At 44.4% G+C, this 18,554-nt stretch overlaps 1 protein-coding gene across 1 annotated transcript in view; it reads right to left on the reverse strand.

Moving 5' to 3' along the window:
* Positions 1-794: 794 nt before the first annotated feature.
* Positions 795-18,554, reverse strand: part of Notch2 (notch receptor 2) — a 159,048-nt gene continuing 141,288 nt past the window's right edge. The window contains exons 23-34 of the mRNA XM_047549663.1: positions 17,761-17,997; positions 15,588-15,700; positions 14,188-14,693; positions 12,499-12,846; positions 11,504-11,646; positions 11,116-11,326; positions 10,593-10,689; positions 8,679-8,847; positions 7,761-8,062; positions 6,869-7,016; positions 6,111-6,208; positions 795-5,355 (exon numbers count right to left, since the gene is read on the reverse strand). Of these exons, the coding sequence (XP_047405619.1) occupies positions 3,967-5,355; positions 6,111-6,208; positions 6,869-7,016; positions 7,761-8,062; positions 8,679-8,847; positions 10,593-10,689; positions 11,116-11,326; positions 11,504-11,646; positions 12,499-12,846; positions 14,188-14,693; positions 15,588-15,700; positions 17,761-17,997 (3,761 nt within the window). The 3' untranslated portion in view covers positions 795-3,966. The remainder of the gene's footprint in view (positions 5,356-6,110; positions 6,209-6,868; positions 7,017-7,760; positions 8,063-8,678; positions 8,848-10,592; positions 10,690-11,115; positions 11,327-11,503; positions 11,647-12,498; positions 12,847-14,187; positions 14,694-15,587; positions 15,701-17,760; positions 17,998-18,554) is intronic.

Consider the following 18,554-nt stretch of genomic DNA (forward strand, 5'->3'; position numbering starts at 1 on the left):
TTAATGAAATTATAACACTGGGAATAACTAATTAAAGTGTTACCAACTGGGTTGACAGTTATCTTCAAATAAACTCATCTGCTTAACTGAAGCATAACAAGTTTCAAGTCACTTAAACATATACTGTTAGCATTTTTAAGTATGCATATGTGATTCAGAAGCTTCTGCAAAACAGGAAAATATTGAAATAAACTAGATGCTGAAGTTTATATGAGAATGCTAATGCAACACATATCATCAATACCAAATATTTATGTTCAAATGTCTTACTGATTGTCTTTATAAGTAAATGTCCAAATGTGAACATGGTAACAACTTTATACACAAAATACTGTTTTGTAATCCCATATGCCATGTTCTACACAAAGTTTAATTTGAAGAATAATATTACAAAACAAAGGTTCTGGTAACTGTTTCGTTTTTATATCCCAACAATTCTTGCTTCAACAAGAATTCTCCCCATTTCCATTGAAAGGTGTTTTGTCCTGAGCAATTGTCTACTGCTCACTGGCTACTGGAGGGTGGCATTAAAGTATTATGATGCATGGAAGTATTATGACTCAGTATTATGATGTTTCTGATTTGATGGAAAGTTTTTCCTCAAAAGCATTTACTTATGATCTGATTAGATAAAGAAGAAGAAGGGGGCGGGGGAGGCAGCCCAGCTAGGCTTTGTAGGATTCAGAATGAAAGGAAAACTATTTTTCTCTCACCAAATTATGACATTTTGATGTAATCATAAGAGCAGGGACACAAAACTGGAAAAATTTTTAAAAAATGCAATACCACTGAGCTTGACATGTAACCTTTTTATTTTGTGATAAAAATGCTTTCATATAAATTTCATCTTAACTACTTTTAGAATGAAATTTTGACAAGTAAAAACAAAGTGTGCACTTTCCTTACTATGTATAGTCAGGAATATGCGGTCATTTTATTGGTTATTGGGTTTCTCATACAAACAGATAAAATATCACTTTTAAGAGAAATGTACATAAAGAAGTTGAAACGAAACAATTATTGGTGGGGGCCTTGGGACATAAAAATGTGTCCTCCCAAAGAGTCATCACTCAATGTGTTGGTTAAGGCCCACATCCCCAAACCACAGGTCAACATAACACTATTACCTTTGGTTCTTTTCTATGCAAGAATTACAAAGTGGCAAATTTAACAATAAGATGATATTGTTAAATATCACATCACAGCTCGACTTCTTACACCAAACTCTTTAATTTGTGGTCTCACTTTCCTGAAAACCTTTCCCTCCCCCACCATCACATAAGTCAGAAAAAGATATTAAAAAAAAAAAACACAAGAAAGAAAGAAAAAAAAAAAACCTATCCTCAAAGGCAGGCAGATGAGAAATCAAAGAAAGGAAGAATTTATAAAAAGAAAAATAAACCCAAAGTGGGAGGGATCTATGCATGGCATAAAAGAGTCCCATAAAATCTTGTCTCCAATTCAGAACCCAAATGAGAAAGTGATTATCCACATTACCTTCCCTTTTAGTAGATACTACACAACAGTTCTTAAAATCCGAGACTGGTAAACGTTGAAAGGTAGTGCTGTCCTCACCACTGAAGTCTACTGTCTGTAATGGCAGCTCTCACATTCCTTCCTCACAAACCCAAAGGATCCAAATTAAAGTAGCCCAAAGAGGAAAAACATGAAAGTCAGTCCTTCATTGTGCTGGGGGAGGGAGGGTATAAAAGATCCGGTAGCTGCATCAGAGGCTGATACTCTCAGGCAGTGGGGATGGAGCAGGGGCCAGCAAGGGGCAGATGTGGAGTGGTCCAGAGTGGTCCATACAGATAGGTGCTAGGCCAAGAATGGGTCCAAGGGAAAGAGTCACCATTTGGAATGATAACGTGTTTACACACCACTAACGGGACTGGCAGGATGCTGCCACAAGAGGGAATCAAACAACAAACAAGCCATTGCATGTACCGGGGCAGAACTAATTACTTTTGTTGATTCAATGAACTTGGATGGTATGGAAAAACACTATTTATAGACTGCTATGCCACTGGACACAAAGGACTTCTATAGAGGGCCACAGATATATAAATGAGGTCAGTGGGGAGCACGGGTGATACCCCCAAGCACTGCAAGAATGAGGACTACCATTAAACCAAAACAGAGCAGGAAATCAATCTACTAATATATACAAAATGCCCTAGCAGAACTAATTTTCCAGGTGTCACAGGCATCACAGTACCAGGGAGAATTGGCAGTGTGGCCATAAGACCAAATATTCAAGGAGAAGATGAAAAACATTGTTTCTATAGCTGACTAAAATGGTTCTGATCTTGTTGGAGAGTAAGTCACCAAGACCACAATTCAGAGGACAGATTCAGGTGCAATCACAATCAGAACACAAGGCTGACAATGAAAGCATGGAATCCATCATGATTTACAAGGTGACTCTAGGAAAGGAAAAGTTCCTGGGAAGTTTCTATACTAGTTTTCAAAAGGACAACATCATGACTGCTTCAGATCAAAAGAAACAGCAAAAGGTGGCACAGGTAGCCTCACAGTTGTGCCCTAGAAAACTAGTCCAGCTCTCCATGCTCTGTGCTGGCACACAGTGCAGTATACACAGCCCAGGGAGGACCTGCGGGAGCATTAGTAACTCGGATTGCACAGTGTAGAGGGAATTTGGTAAACAGGCTCCTGCTCTCAAAAATATCAGAAAATAAAAGATTATGATCAAAAGGCAGAAAACTATCACTGGGTCCCTTGAGTGGAGAAAAGTTCAGTCCTAAATGGCAAGGGCAAATTGTTTGAGACATTTTCTTCTGTGGAGATGTATGGAAGGAAAGGCTCAACAGTTAAGACTGACTTCACCTGCTGGATGAGTGAGGGAAGCAGACTTATGGTCCTAAGATCCGGGACAAACAAATGTGTTTCACACTGGCAGTTGATGGAATGCTTGGCAGAAGGTGGAGGGGCCAGTGGCAGGTAACTGCTTCTTGCATGAGTTAGCTTATCTCTTGGTCATTTCCACATTCCGGCTCTTTTTCTGGTTTTAAAAAAAGGGAGGTAAGTTTATAGTACCTAGGCTTCCAAGGATAAAACTTTACACTGACTAGGTCCACAAGCAGAAAACAATTGATTCATATCCTTCATCCTGGTGAGGTTTCTATGCAGCTTGCATGCAGGAAAAAGAATTAAGGTGCAGCCTCCTGAAGGAATCTCCTGCCCCCGAAATTTGTTCAAAGAAAAATATTTTGTTCCCCTTCTCTCTTGAGGAATGATATACGTGGAACATAACATGTTCATTTTTTATAGAAACACACTTGAAAGGTTTATGTTGAGAACCATAACCAAAGTAAACCCTGTGAGACTCCTGGCGGTGCTGAGGAAGTAGGAGGGGGATGAAGTTGCTTTCCAGGGCAGGAATGATTCAAAGCACAAAAAGTCTTGCCCTCTATTATGCTGGTAGGGCTACAACCATGGAAAGGTGCAAAAAAAAGGAAAGCACCAAATGAAGCAAAAGGATTGCCAAGCTGAGAAGATGAGATAGGTCAACTCAGGCAGAATTCCAGGGTACAATTCCCAACTGGACTCTAGTGTAGAATCTTCTCATGGATGTAGCAAAAGCCCTCGGGGCTTAAAATGCAGTCCAAGCTGCAACGATGTCTGGGCTACAAAGGCATCCCTCTTATTCTCCAAACAGAACAGAGTAAACCTGGCCCCAAGGGCTGCATTCATCTTGCATTTCCATGAACTTGACTTGGTGGGCAAGAGATTAAAAGGAACCATGTCCTTCCCCTAAAACTTTGCAGATATCAGTGATGCCCATAAATTGCTTCTCACACGTTATCTGAGAAGATAGGAGCATCTTCCCTCTCTTGCCTTCAAAAGCTGGTTACAGAGATTTCTTCACTTCCCTTCCGGATGACCTTCATTTGTTCCTCAGCAGCATTCACAATAGGCAGTTCTGTCTCTACAGTAGAGGCAGATTCATGCGTAAACCTGCATGTTGCTGTGCGGTGGCTCAGACATGTGTGTCCCTGGTCCCCGCTGAACTCCTCCAGCACCCCCAGGAGTAGGGCTGGTGGTCACATCTGACCAGTCAGAAGCAGAGTGGGGTGATGAGCTTGACCACTGGTCAGGAGACTCTGGGGATGGTGTCAGGTAGGGATGTTCACCCTGGAGGTGACCACTATGACTGGGTGTTCGCTCAGCAGCACTTGAGGAAGTATAACTATGCTGTGAAGGGGGTGTGGGATACTTGCCTACAGAGGCTGGGAAAGGATGATAGGCTGGGAGGATGGTCTGAGCTACCTGCCCATCCTGCTGCGGCATCATGGCAGTGGGGAAAGTCACACTGGGCAAACGGGCCATTTCTGGAATCTGGTACATAGTGGGTAAGGAACCTGCAACAGCTGGAGGGCAGTTGGACTGAGGCTGGGGAGCCCCAGCGGACTGGGCAATGCTGCCTTTGGGGATGAGCTGGAAAGTCACAATGGGGGGTAAGGGCTCCCGTGGAGTGGTGATATGCTTCCCTTCAGGTGGCCTGCTCTGGGGAGCTACACCAGGGTGGGTGCCTTCAGCAGGAGCCAGGACCATGCCAAACATCTCATTGTACTGGGTCTCATTCATCTCCACGCGGTTCATCCAATCTGCTGGGACAGAGACTGGATGTAGTCTACCCAAACTTCCTGCACTGCCACTGCCAGGGGGCACAATATGGTGGTGGGACAGCAACTGGCTCACGGAGGGAAGCACAGTGCTAGCCCCAGGAGCCAAAGGCTGCATGTCATGAAGGTTAGAGAAAGACAGTGCATGCTGAGCATGGACTGGGGCAGTGGGGGCAGCAGTAGCCAGCATAGGGTTGGGTGAAGCCTGTAAGATTCCAGGGGATGTGATCATTGGAGAGGATGTGGTGTCAGAGACATATGTGTGAGGTGACTCTAGAGAATCAACAGGGGATAAAGTCACTGAGCTCTCAGAGAGTTGGACCTTCTCACTCAGAGACTTCTTCCTCCTACTCCCCTTGGCTTCCTTGGCCTCCTTGGCAAGGTTAGGGAGGCTGGTGGGCATGGTACTCTTAGCATTGGGTCGTCTAGGCTTCTTGCCCATCGGTGTGTGCTTCAGACTGAGGAAAGACCTGTTGGGCCCACAGATGACAGGTGAGAGAGCAGAAGTCAGCACAGTGCCTGGGGGGCTCGGTGTCACATTGTACTCATCCAGGAGGCGCACAATGTCATGGTGCATGCGATCACGAGCCACATCTCGGGGAAGACGATCCATGTGATCTGTGATGTCACGATTGGCAAAATGGTCTAACAGGATCTTGGCTGCTTCATAGCTCCCCTCCCGGGCAGCAAGAAACAGAGGTGTCTCTTCCTATAGAAAAGACCCACACCAAACATTGTTAATAACATTTTGGAGAATACAGCAGTGTTACTCCCTTTTTTTATTTAACCCCCTTAGACATATTTTGCCTAAGTGCCTCCCCCCATGAGATTTTAATGCCTCAGACATGCTATCAATCTATGTGATGAATGTATACCTGTGATTTGTGTATAAATGTGTAAGTTTATTTTACCTTTCACCAAGAATCAATTTTCCCTCCAATGGGCAGCACATCCTCAGTGAGGAATTTGTGAAATAAAGCATGCCCCTGAGCCAGAGGCTCACTTAAAACAGTACTGCGCTTGTCAATATACAGTTTTAAAAGGAAAAGTACTTACAAGTAAGGGTAGGAGGAGAAAGAACTAAAGTAAAAATGGGAAAGAGTAAAAGAGACAAAACATGTTAAGAAAGAACTAAGATTTAGGAAAAGAGGAAGCAAATGAGAGAAGATGAGCAAGGTAAGGGAAGCATGACAGACAACTCAGAGGGGAAAATCAAACAGGAAAACATCATGGTATCCAAGGACAGTAAGGGGGAAAATGAAACAAATTCGAGAAAAGTGTGACCAACAGGAAGGAGGACCTTTATCAAACTCTCTGCTTGATGGACACCCAGTTCCTGCCCAGCCTGCCCCTCGATTTTCTGTACTCATCACAAAAGAAGCTATTTGGAGAAAAGGGAAGGACCTTATAAATAAGTGAGGCTCTGCTACAAGCATCCTCAAGCTCTGAGCTTACAGACTATACCTTGTTGTCCTGCATGTCTCGGTTGGCCCCGTTTTTCAACAGCAAAAGTGTCGCCTCTACATTATTGACAGCAGCTGCCCAGTGAAGAGCAGATTTTCCTGCAGAGGAAAAACATTTTTATAAGCAGAGATTATAATGACACATCCTACTCCTTTTAAAAGGAAGCACCATTTGACTTGTACAAGGAAACCTTGAACTTCCCAGACATCAGCAGGAAGCCAGTCATCTGTGGGGCCCAATAGGAGAAGAAAGTATTATCTTCCTTTACTTCTGTTCTAAGAAGACTTCAGTATAGGCTCCCTCGCCTTTAGAGATAGGCAGGTAAAAGGATCGCTTGCATGTGGTATCCATGACTGCCACATAATAGAATCTACCCTTCACAGACTGAAGACCTGCTCATTACATGATGGATGTGTATTTAAGCTATCCCATACAACCCTCCTATAAAATGAACTCTAATACATTCTCATATCAAGAATGGTGTAGCTAGGAACCCACACAGGTGAACCTTTCATGGACTTTCTTTGAGGCTTGAGAACCCTACAAAAAATTTCCCTTTCCACCATAATCCATGGATCCCTACTGGTCCAGCTCTCTGAACATGATGTGGTGAAGGAAGAATGAATGAATTCACGAAAGAATGGGTCAATCTCCAATGGATTCGGATCAGGCAGAATTCTTAGGGATCATGAAATGATTCTCTTCCCTAGAGCCATGGTTTGCAGATAAGAATCCCAGTTCCTGCCTCTTGTCCCTACCATGGTCATCCACTGCATTCACATCTGCTTGGCAGTTGATCAGTTCTGCCACCATTCCCTCCACAGCCAGGCGGGCAGCCAGAATCAGGGGTGTAGTACCATCATTCATTCTGGCATCCAGATCGGTCACTCGGTTGCGAATCAGAATCTAGAAGAGGACAGAAAAGAGTCACTTGGATGAGGAAAAATAATGAAACCAAGAGAAGGAAATAAGAGTCTTAGAACTGAGGCTAACCTGTAAGTTCCTGAAGGGCAAGGAGAAAATTGTTATCTTTGTGTCCAAGATACTATTATGGTCAATAAATATTTGTTGAATGAAAGGATGCATGAAACAACTTATAAGTCATCATCAAGACATAATGGCCTATATAAAATGATGTACCTCTACCTTCTAAGGAAAGCAGAGAAATGTGGGGAAGTGTCACAACTTCAATTACAGCACACAGGCTAAGGAGATTTAGAATGCTTCTGATGTCTGCAAAAGGTTGAAATAAAAGGGTGTGAGGAGAATACTGTCAACTCAGGTCAAGAAGGCTGCCAAAAAGCAGCTGGAAACCACAGAGCTAAGGCAGTTAAAACCAGTCAAAGGCTTTGGAACAGGTTTCATTCCTTTTGATCTGTGAATTTGGGAGGCATCTTTGCACATCAAAATATTGCTAAAAATCAGAAGACTGGTATAATCTGCTGTTAGTTCTGTCATTGTCTGGGTAGCTAGAGCAGCTCAGTTGGCTTGCCTCCCGTTTTTTTCTTTCCCATCTAGCAAGCATGACTAACCTCTCAAAAGATTTATCGAATGAACCCAATCAGATATTAAGTACCTAAACAAAAATAAAATATTGTAGATCCATAAGAGATTCTCATTACTCAAACCCATTCTTCTCAAGTTCTTTACCTGGAAGACACCTTGGGCATCAGCTGCCACTGCAGCATGGAGAGGACAGCGGCCCATGTTGTCCTGGGCATTGGCATCTGCACCTGCATCCAGGAGGCGCTTGGCAGCGTCAGCCCTTGAGTAGCGGGCTGCAAGATGCAGGGCCATCTCCCCGGTCCGGTCTGTCTGGGCCTGGAGGCTGGCACCCTGGCAGACCAAGTCTGTGATGATGTTGGCAGAAGAGTCCTCTGCATCTTCATCTTCGTCACTCAAATCTGAGCTGCCTCCTCTGAGAGAAGCCAACATCAGTGGGGTGCACCCATCTATAGGAGAGGAAAGTTCCAGAAAGTATTCAATGAGGAGAAGGAAGTTAGCCCTATTGTTGGAATAGTTCTATTTGAGTTAACATTATGTTTAGGAGAAGTAAATTCCTTGTATTTCTTGTAATAATTGGTGATAAGTTCTATACCTTTGTCACCAGTTTTTCCTCTGATACTTCTTTTCTGTAAAGTGTAATGGGAAAGTAAGCCTTTCTGAACTGTGGGCTCTTCTCTAAGTTAAACAAGTTTTTCTGCTCAAGTTTAAGTGCTATGCTAATTTAAACTGAACACTATTTTACAATATCCAATATTAACAGAATTATATACATAAAGTAGTAACTAAACTAATTATCCATCCTTTGCTTTGGTATACTATTTTTGTATCCTTTGAGAATCAAATCCATTTAATCAGTTTCTCAACATGCTTGAAATACTTCCCCTTTCTTGTGAGTTCATAATTTCTGCATGCCTATACTCCTTAAACAATCATTTTCTCAAGCTGATTTTCGATCTGTGAAATTGGCAGGGGGCATATGACCAGATGGGGCAAACACAGGACAATTATACAGAGACAAGGTAGACACTACCTAGTGAAGAGGGGAAGGCTTGAGGTGCTAACCTGGGCCCCGGACATTCACGTCCAGTACATCTACCTCCTGCTCAGCCTGAGGAGGAGTGAGAGCCAGTGATGGTGTTCGACGAATGTCTGCGGCTTCAAGGTGCTGCTGTGTCCATGGGCGTCGATCAATGGGGTCATCTTCTTCTGAGAGTAAAGCCTCATCTTCAGCCTGGGAGGGCAAATAATGCTCCCTTATCAATCTGACTCCCAGTAGAAGCTGCTGACTGCTGTCCAGTCTCCCACCACTTCTTTTAACTTCCATCCAGTTTTCTCTCTCTTCCTGCTTGCTATGGTTTAGATATGTATCCCCCCGCCCCCAAAAGTACACGTGTAAGACAATGCAAGAAGGTTTAGAGGCGAAATGACTGGGTTATGAGGGCCTTAACCTAACTGGTACATTAATCCACTGACATGGATCAAATGAGTGATAACTGTAGACAGGCTGGATGTGGCTGGAGGTGGATCCCTGGGGTGTGCCTTTGAGGTATATATTTTGTCATTGTTGAGCAGAGCTCTCTCTGTTTCCTGGTATGACTTCTTGAGTCTCTTCCTTCCACCACACACTCAGCCTCACCTTGAGCCCCAAGGAATGGAGCTGACTTGAGAAATGGGCCGTTTGTTTATAGACTGAGACCTCTGAAACTGTAAGCCCCCAGATAAACTTTTCCTCTTCTAGAATTGCTCTTATCAGGTCTTTTAGTACAGCAGTGAAAAAGCTGACTGAAATAATGCTCTGACCCTTTGTACCATTCATTACTTCAGCTTCCCACTACTTTCAAGATGTGGTTCCTGCTCAGCCTTCCTGCATCATCAAGACAGTTTTCCCCACCTCTCCATCCTAATTCTAGGGTACTCTTGATATGCTACTTCTGCTTCCCCAAAGCACCATACTCTTGCTTCTGGGCCTCTGCCCATGTCCTTCCCTCTGCCTGTTGTGATTTTTTCCCCTCATTCTTTGTTTGACAAACTGCTACCTACCCTTAAAATAGAAATTAATTCCTCTTGCAGGTCTTAAAATGCACACTCTGTTTACCTTTACTTCACTGAGTGTGTGGTTAAGTGCTTACATGGCACCATGTGACAGTTTCTACCAGAATGGAAGGGTCTTTAGAAAAGTCAATTAGCCTTGTTCCTAATACAGTATATAGCACAGAACAAGCACTCATGAAAAAAGATTGAGAAATATAATAACTATGACAATTTAAAAGCAGCTACCCTTTACTGAATTCTTAGTATGTGATAGGAATTAAGGTACATTATGCTTATTGCTATATTATTTTCAAAGCAACTTACAGAGGAAAGAGTTACTATGATCCCCACTCTACAGAGAAGGAGAATTAGATATAAAAAGGTAAAGTAATCTGCCAGCTACTAAGCAGCAGACTTTTGGACTTGAATCCACTTCTGACCAGCACTGCACCATTCCTGGCTACTGGCCACATGCAGCTATGGATGTGCAGTCTCCTTCCTCACATCAGCCTCAGTCCAATCTACCTCTTGCTCTGGAAGATTTTAGTTTCCTGGGCTCCAGATGTGGAGTCTCCAAAGTCTATAGCCACTGGCTTTTTTTTTTACTGTTACTTCCATCTTTTCTTACAGAAGAGGTGCCCAAAGAGATCTAGTCATGGAGGAAGCTGATAACACACCAGATCTGATTCATCTAACAGCATGACACTGAAGGAAGAGGGCATATTTTATTATTTTTAGAAGGTCTTGAAAACCATAAACAGGTAACCCAAGGTCATTAATGTCCTAAGGTTCCCTCTGTGAGAAGTTGGGATAGCCACCTGTCTGGGCAACACATGAAAGTGATCACCTTTTCCTCCCACTCAGGACACTACAGATTCAAAGAATGGAAATCTGAAAGGTAACCAGATAATGACTAAGATGGTGGTTTTACTGTAGCCAGCTTACCTTGGCTTTCTTTGGCTGGGGTCCTTCATCATCCATCCAATGTTCACTTGTTCCAGAACCAATTAGATTAGCCTCTGACACTTGCACTGAGAGATTTCTGATATGATCATAAAGGGGAGAAACGAAAGCAGAGGTTACAGCATTAATAAATATAGTGGTTTTAAACACTTTTCCACCATGACATACTCCTAAGGTGCTACTCTGACATGGGGGTCATGGCCCAGAGAGGACTGCCAGTATTCTATGTGATATTTCAGAGAACCCATCCTTTCCCTTCCCACTGAGAAAGAGCTTACAACAAAAGTGTGCCTCCACACAGAAGCCAAGCACCAGAGTGCTTTCCCATGACCACACCTGCAGACTTTGGCACTTTGGTTTTAGTCACTCACAAGTCATTCAGCATCATGGTCATTGTGATTAATGACCAGAACTCAGAATTTAAAATCATGGTTCAATAAGATATGCTTTTCTATTCATTTATGCTTATTACTATGGATAGTGACTTATTGGCAAACCCTCTTACTTCAACCCCACAGCATCCTGTCCCACTGGCTCACGACGCTTGTGATTGCTGGAGTCTCGCCGTAGGGTGAAACCTTCAGGCAGCCACAGGGAGCCATGCTTGCGCTTTCGTTTTGCCATGATTACCCCCAGCAAGATAATGAACAAGATAATGACAACAGCAACAGCAAGCAGATAGAGGAGCTGAGTGCGTCTTGGAAACCGAGATTCACCTGAAAGTCCAGAGAAACAGGGATACTGTTACATAAACCACCAAACTCTCACTATCAGCCTGAAGTTCATTTAGAGGACCATTTGATCCCACCACCCCTGAAAAACAGAAGGTTGCACACACTGAAAAGTGTGCCCCTAGGGATATCTCTCCCCAAGCCTTTCCCCTTATCACTCACTGACAACAGACACCAGAGGGTACGACAAGGTCCCCTGAATGGCATGAGAAGCCAGCAGAGCTGCTGCTGCATCCGTGTTCTTGAAGCACTGGTCCGAGTCTTGAACACACTGGCGGTTGTCAATTTCCAGAAACACCTTAGAGCTGTGGGAGGCCAAGGGAAAAAAGGAAGAAGGGAAATGGAAGGTAGAATAGGGAGGTCCAGCAGGTTGAGTCAGATGGGTTAGGTGAACTTTCCTTTTTCCTCTCGGCATCAGGCTGTTCACCTCTGGGATGCTGCCTTCAGAAAGATCTCAGAAACTAGGACACTGTCCCTTCAGATCCTAAACACTTACTCTCAACAAGAGGATGTCTCACCTTCCTTAATCTGGCTGACCTAAGGCTTCTGATTGAGGGAATGAAAGCAAAGTCAGGAAGCTGGGGAGGCTGGCCTTCAGTGCCCTCCTCTCGAAGGCTTCAGTGGGCTTCTTCCACCCCTTCCTACCTATTTGGTGGCACTGAATTCTGCACATTTGGGGCCCTATTCCTCCTAAGGTTTTGTATTCATATTTCATTAGCTGAAAAGATGAAAAATTGTGGGATATACCAACATATAGAGGGGTGTGAATGACAGAACGAACGAAGATCATTGCCCTTGTCAAAGAGACATGTCATAAGTAAAAAGCCTCGAAAATAAGGCAATGACTAATACAAAAGAGGAGTCACTAATAAAGGGTTTTGCAGCAACTCTGGAAAAAGGTTAGGGATTCCAGCATTTGAGAAGACTTCCCCAACATCCTGCCTCCCACTTGCTCCAGCCCACCTGATTTTCCAAGATCAGGGCAAATCTTTATCCTTAAACAAAAGTACTGGGATAATGGGCTTGTCTTAAGAGGTGGGCTGTTCTATTTGCCTAAGCTTTGCACTTTTATAGGCTGAGTTATAATTTCTGCTGTGCCTCAAGGTGCTGAGCTTTATAGAATTTACCTTTAACAAGTTCAGAAACCAAATACCTACCCAGCCACCTCCTGTTCTTGCTCCTCAGGAAGAGACCTGCGAGTCATCCTCTGCTTCTTCATGGCAGCTGATTTCTCACCATAATAGGGGTACACCATGAGGGCCCCCTGTGAGTCCCGTTTAATGCGCAGATTGGTGTGCAGCAGGGTGCCCAGTGCCCGCAAGAAGCTGCGGGCATCCTGGAGCAGTTGTTCGGGGGGCATCAATACCACAATGACCAGAGTACCCTCCGCCAGGTTCTCAGGCTGGTCAGCAGCACAGTCCAGTCCATCCCAGCCACACTCCTCACTGTTGCATCCCTGGTCACAGTGGTTGTCTTTAAAGTGGTCTGCACAGTACTTATCATACCTAAGCAGAAAAGAGAAGGAAAGGGGAATGGGATTCAAACTAGATGAAGCTTTATTTTGTTTTCTACTTGAAACTACTGTGGATATTGCTACCCATCTTTGTGGCCCATATCAGGACCCATCGGACCTGTGAAGTCTTTTTTGACTTTCTGACCCTGGTATTGCGGAGTGCATACAGTCTATGCCACTCGCCATTACTGACAGTTCCCTGAGTCCCTGAATGGGTACAACACTGTGCTCATTAGGCAGCATGGGCTTAGCGGCTCTCACACAACTCACATTCTTGTTCATTCAGATTTTTAACCAAAGCAGCACATATGAAACCAAAGTCAACCTGATTAAAGCTTCCTCTGCTTTGTATTCACTGTTCCCCTTAAATGAGGTAACAAAGAGATTTAGGAAGTAAAGGTACCCAAGTTGGCTCTAGACCCTGAACCATCAAAAGCTGACAGAACCATGTCAGTGTGGCCCATTTCTTTTCCTCTTGGGAGGGAATGCAACTGCAGAAGGTACACACATGGCAGGGGTGAGGGTGGTGATGTTCCGTACAGTATACAAGATCTAACTTGTTTAGTCTCTTTCAAACACTGGGAAAAGGAATTAGAACCCCCAAACCTAAGTGTTCACAACCCTTCATCTATGCTCTCTTCTCCCACCCTTACCCCCATCCCTTAATATCTCTATCATTTGGTACAATTTGCCAGAGAGCTCAGTGATAAAATTAGGAGTCATTAGTACTATATGTGCTTTTGGAAAGGTCTTTAACCTTTCAGACCTCAGTTCTCTCATATATGAAAGATCATTAACAATACCTGTGTCTCACAAAGATTATCAAGAATTAACTGGGGCTAGATGCAATGGGTAATAGGAGACTTATAGCACAGATCATTGAGTATTTTATAACTGCAACAAAGACCAGGAAACTCCAGAGGCCTAATCTAGCTCATGCTTCCAGATATATTTAGATGGGGAAAACCAGTCTAAGGGAAAGGAATGGGTGAAGGAAGAGAGGTACAGACCTTTCCATCCATCCTGCAGGCAGGTTACTGAGAGGCTGCCTAAGGGCAGGAAATAACACTTCCAAATGTTATTTCCCTCAGGGGTCACCAGAGCAGCAGGTGAGAAGGCAAAGATAGGCAGAGAAAGGATGGTTATGCAACGAGCATTCCTGGCCCTCTGTCAGTGAGGGAGAGCGCAGGGTGGCTGTGATCGACAAGGCTGGCACCATCCGAAAAGCAGAGGCAGCTTGGGCTGAAGCAGTGGAGTGGTTAGGAGCAAGAAGGAGAAACCGAGGAATGTTAGTGACAGTCCCCTCAGCTTCTGCAGAGCCTGGAGTCCTTACTTGCACGTCTTGCTGTTCCCCTGGCATTCGAAGTTGTCAAATAGGCACTCGGCCGTGTTGCACAGCTCATCACACTGGTTGTTGATGTAGTCCCAGCAGGGAAGTGGGGAGGAGCAGTTGGCCCAGGGGTTCTCCATGGTGAGGGAACAGTCACCTCCATCCCACTGGCAGGCGTGGCTGTTGCAGGCCTCATCGCAGACGCCGTCCCGAGCTTTGTCAGCACAGTACTGACTCAGACAGGTGGCAGGAGGGGTGCTGGTGGGGGCCGTGTAGAGTTCACAGTGGCTGCCCCAGAACGGTGGAGAGCAGTGGCAAGAGTAATAAGGAGGCTGGCGCTGAGGGTAGCAGCTGCCCCCGTGCTGGCAGGGGCTGCTGGCACAGCCTGACTCACAGTCCTGGGGATTGGGGCAGAAGCAGCGGGGTCCCGAGGCGGTGTGTACACACTGCTCTCCTTTTCTACACTTCACCTGTCCACAGCTGCTCTGGCATCTCGCCCCGGAGAAGCCCTGTGGAAGGTGGTGAAGAAATGAGGATGGTAGGAAGACCTAAGGCTTGCCAGGTTCTTGCTCCCAACCCCTCTTGCATACCTTGAGGGAGATAAAGACTAGACACTTGTTTAGATTCCTCCACCTGACACCCTCAACTTAGTTCAAGGAGCCAGTGGGTAAGTACTGAAGGTTCCATGAGATTAATGTAGAATTCTCTCACTTTAAGAGCTCACTTCTAGAAATTAAGTCCACAGATCATGATGGGAGAAGAGTTACGTGACCTTGTATCCAGAGGCACCTTCTCTAATCATTATTAGATCATTTCTATAATGGTTTTAGCGGGGGGAATCCTGTTGGAAGTTTTGAATCCCTAGAAGACTTCCATATCTCATCTCATTCTTGTACTTCTTGCTTAGCTCAAGTCAAGGTTACTGGTCAGGGTTTTTTTTGGGTGTTTCCCCACACATAATGACTTCTCTTTTAGGGAATTTTCAGCTTTGGCATTGGCAACAGAATATTTACATAACAAATGAATGAAATTAAGCTGCTTTCTACTTTTTAAGGAACAACATAAGCAGAAGAGCATTTTACCCATGGGGCAGGAAGACTCTTCCAGCATGGGACCCCAGAGCCACAGACAGTGGTCCTATTTCAAAGGGATATTCCACCACTTCTTGTGTTCTTCCCTTGGTGTTCCAAAGGTTGACAGTCACAGATTGGGAAGCTTAAAGTTTCTGGGAGTGCCTAAACAGCTTTACATGGGAAAACTGAAGTACTTTCTTCTGAAGGAGATGAAATTGATAAATCTCCCCATTCCCATTAAGGAACTTTAAAAACCCAGGTTTAATTTCAATTTTTTCATAAATCATATGAAAGAAAGAATGTCCTTTAAGTCAGTAGCAGGCCACTTACTGGGGGACAACGACAAATGAAGCCATCGGGCACATTGCTGGCCACAGCACAAGTCCCTCCATTCAAGCAAGGCATCTGGGGACACACGTCCACGAAGGTTTCACAGTGACGGCCTCAAGGTAGGGGGAAAAAAACAGTTTTAAAAGGCAGAACTAGTAAGGCCAAGTTACTGAACCAAACTCCACTGGGATGGAAACCAGCCACAGAGTGAGCAAGGGGTGTGAGAATTGAGTTCTAAGCCTCTGGGAATATGAAAAAACGAGACACTTGACGGACCTCAACATGATGCCCTCACTGGCTCACACCAGTTCCCTCATCCCTCTTGCCTGTGCAATAAAAGCACAAGCAGCCGCATCCCCAACCAAACCCAGAAAGGATGCATATGAGAAGTGACTCTAATCACCAACTTCTGCTCACCAAACTGTTCACCCCATTTTGTTACACCTTCTATTTCATAAGAGAATCTACACCAGGGTCAATGTATCTAACCGGGTGTTGACAGTTTATAGAGAATGTCTGTTCTCTTTGAAATTATTTTGGCATTTCTGTAACTTAATTGGTCTTACCCTTAAATACAGCTTCATTTTTCCACAGTTAATTTTCTCTAGAAACATTTCTAAGCCAAAGGACAACTGGCTCCACCAGAAAGTGAACCAGGCAACTGGAATCATGGAAGGGACATGGGGCTCAGCTAGGACCTCTTGGCAAATAGTAGAAGACAGGCCCATCTGGACTGTGATCATTTAGATTTTTTTAAAAAATTAAAATAAATTTGGCCATTCAAAATAAAGAAACAAGAGTTACAAATGTTTGACTTTCCAAATCAGTGGCAGACAGTGACCAAGAGCAGCTATCACAGGGACACAGTGCTCAGGGGGTCTGCTGTTTATCTCGCTCAGTGACATCTGACTACAACTGCAGTTCAAGGGATTCCTTTCATCCACAAGTGTGGAACAAGCACAAACGCTTACTTCCTGGTAGTGGAATGATCATTCAAGGTGGTTTTTATTCCTTTCTTCTCTGTTTTCCCCTTCTGTAAGTGCTTGTCACTGTTTCCAGAAAAGGCATCCTCAGAGGTAATGAAAGAAATAGCCATCTTTGCTTTTCTGGCTTCCCAGGTACACTGGGGCCAATATGGGCCTATAGACAGACTATTCATATTTGTTCTATATCCCACACTACCTTAATAGGTGGACTGTTTCTTTTTTGGTATTACAGCATTTAGACAGCTTCCATATTTCAAAGTCCCTCCCATTCTTTATAAAATTCCAAGGAAATTCAAGGTAGTATCTCTTTAAAACTGAAAGGAAAGGAAGGGAGGGAGGAAGGGAGTGAAGAAGGAAGAAGGGATGAAGCAAAGAAAGAAGGGGGAAGGCAGGCTAGAGATGGGTTCAGGTATAGCAGTATCCAGCTTGTCAAATGACTAGAAAACAGACTACTGCAGCCTATCATCTGACTCTCAGAGCATAAAATATTCAACATGAGAAATACAACTACAGACTCCAGAAAATGCAAGACAGATTTCAAATCTGGGCATCTGATGATCTGGTCACATCTAGATGCAAGCAACTATTTAAGTCCCCCAAACTATTTAAGTCACCATACTGCCCTTCTTCAAAAGTGACTAAAAAGTGCTGTGATAAAGTCCCTATTTTGAGGCAGGGCTTGGTCATCATTATATATCCTGTGGTGAAAAAATGAAGCTTGAGAAAAGACTAGGAGCATGGTCAAGCCTCAGCAGGACAGGGCATACTTGTGACTACTGTGGTTTTCTTGTTCATACTCTAATCCACTGATTTTTGGCTAAACAACCCGATTCAGACCAAATCTCCTAAGCATCACAGAAGATACTAAACTTCTCTGGGTCTTGAAGTTGGAAAGATGACAGTGAAAGAACTACCCAGTAATTCAAGTCATTACATGTCAAAAGAGGCAGGACAAGGGAACCAGCATTAGATACAAGGTTCCTGAAAACAAAATACCCTTTTACTCAGATGGAGAGTTTTGTGGCTATACGGTAATCATGGTAGCACTGCAACCTTAAACTAAGCTAGTCAAGTTTTCTGTACATAGGAAATGCTTCACTTGGATCTAGGATGAGTCACACAGGGCTGGATCTGCTCACTAAAGCCCCCTCCAAGGCAGAGTGGCCAGGGGCCACAGAGGTTCTCACCAGTGAAGGCACTGCGGCAGACACACAGATAGTCATTGGTAAGTTGGATGCAGTCCAGGCTGCCCTCAGAGTTGCAGGGGTTGGAGAGGCACTCGTTGATGTCCCCTTCACACCGCTCCCCAGCAAAGCCAGGCAAGCAATGACAACTGTACCCTCCAATCCTGTCCACACACTGACCACCATTAAGGCAATGGGGACCTCCAGCACAGTCATCAATGTTCTCTTCACAAAGTAGGCCTGGAGGAGAGAGAGGAGAGGGAAAGCATTATGAAAATCCTTTGACCACTGCTCTCTAGCAAGGGAAAACCATCCTTGCAGGGATTTTAACAATTAATCAAACTACTCTTCTTTTAGGAGTGGAACCTTTTAGGTTGGACACGGCAAAGTGCACTCTTGGTGCAAGACAGCTACCATCTTCCTGGTGAGCAGTTTGAGAAAAAGAAAGAATATGGATCCAAGAAAGTGAAATATAGAGAGTCTGCATTCCTTGTTGCTCTGTGACTTGAGATTCAAGCAGAGAAAATACTGTTTCTCTGTGAGGCCGTCATGGCTGCCCACCGATCCCCTATTGTTTACCCCCTATTCAGCCTCTGCGATTGCTCACAGTCTGCCAGCATATCACCTGCCATTTGCCCATTTGCCTGCCTCTTGCCTGCCCACTGCCTTTTGCCCCAAGTCTACCTGCCGGATCATCCACCGTTAGTCTGCAGACTGCCCACAGACCACCAGCAGATCACCCACTGCCTGCTGCTGCTTAGAAGTCCATTGTCACAGTACCTGCAGGTTTGGTTACA

The sequence above is a fragment of the Sciurus carolinensis genome, chromosome 1, assembly GCF_902686445.1.
Source record: "Sciurus carolinensis chromosome 1, mSciCar1.2, whole genome shotgun sequence".
Lineage (NCBI taxonomy): Eukaryota > Metazoa > Chordata > Mammalia > Rodentia > Sciuridae > Sciurus > Sciurus carolinensis.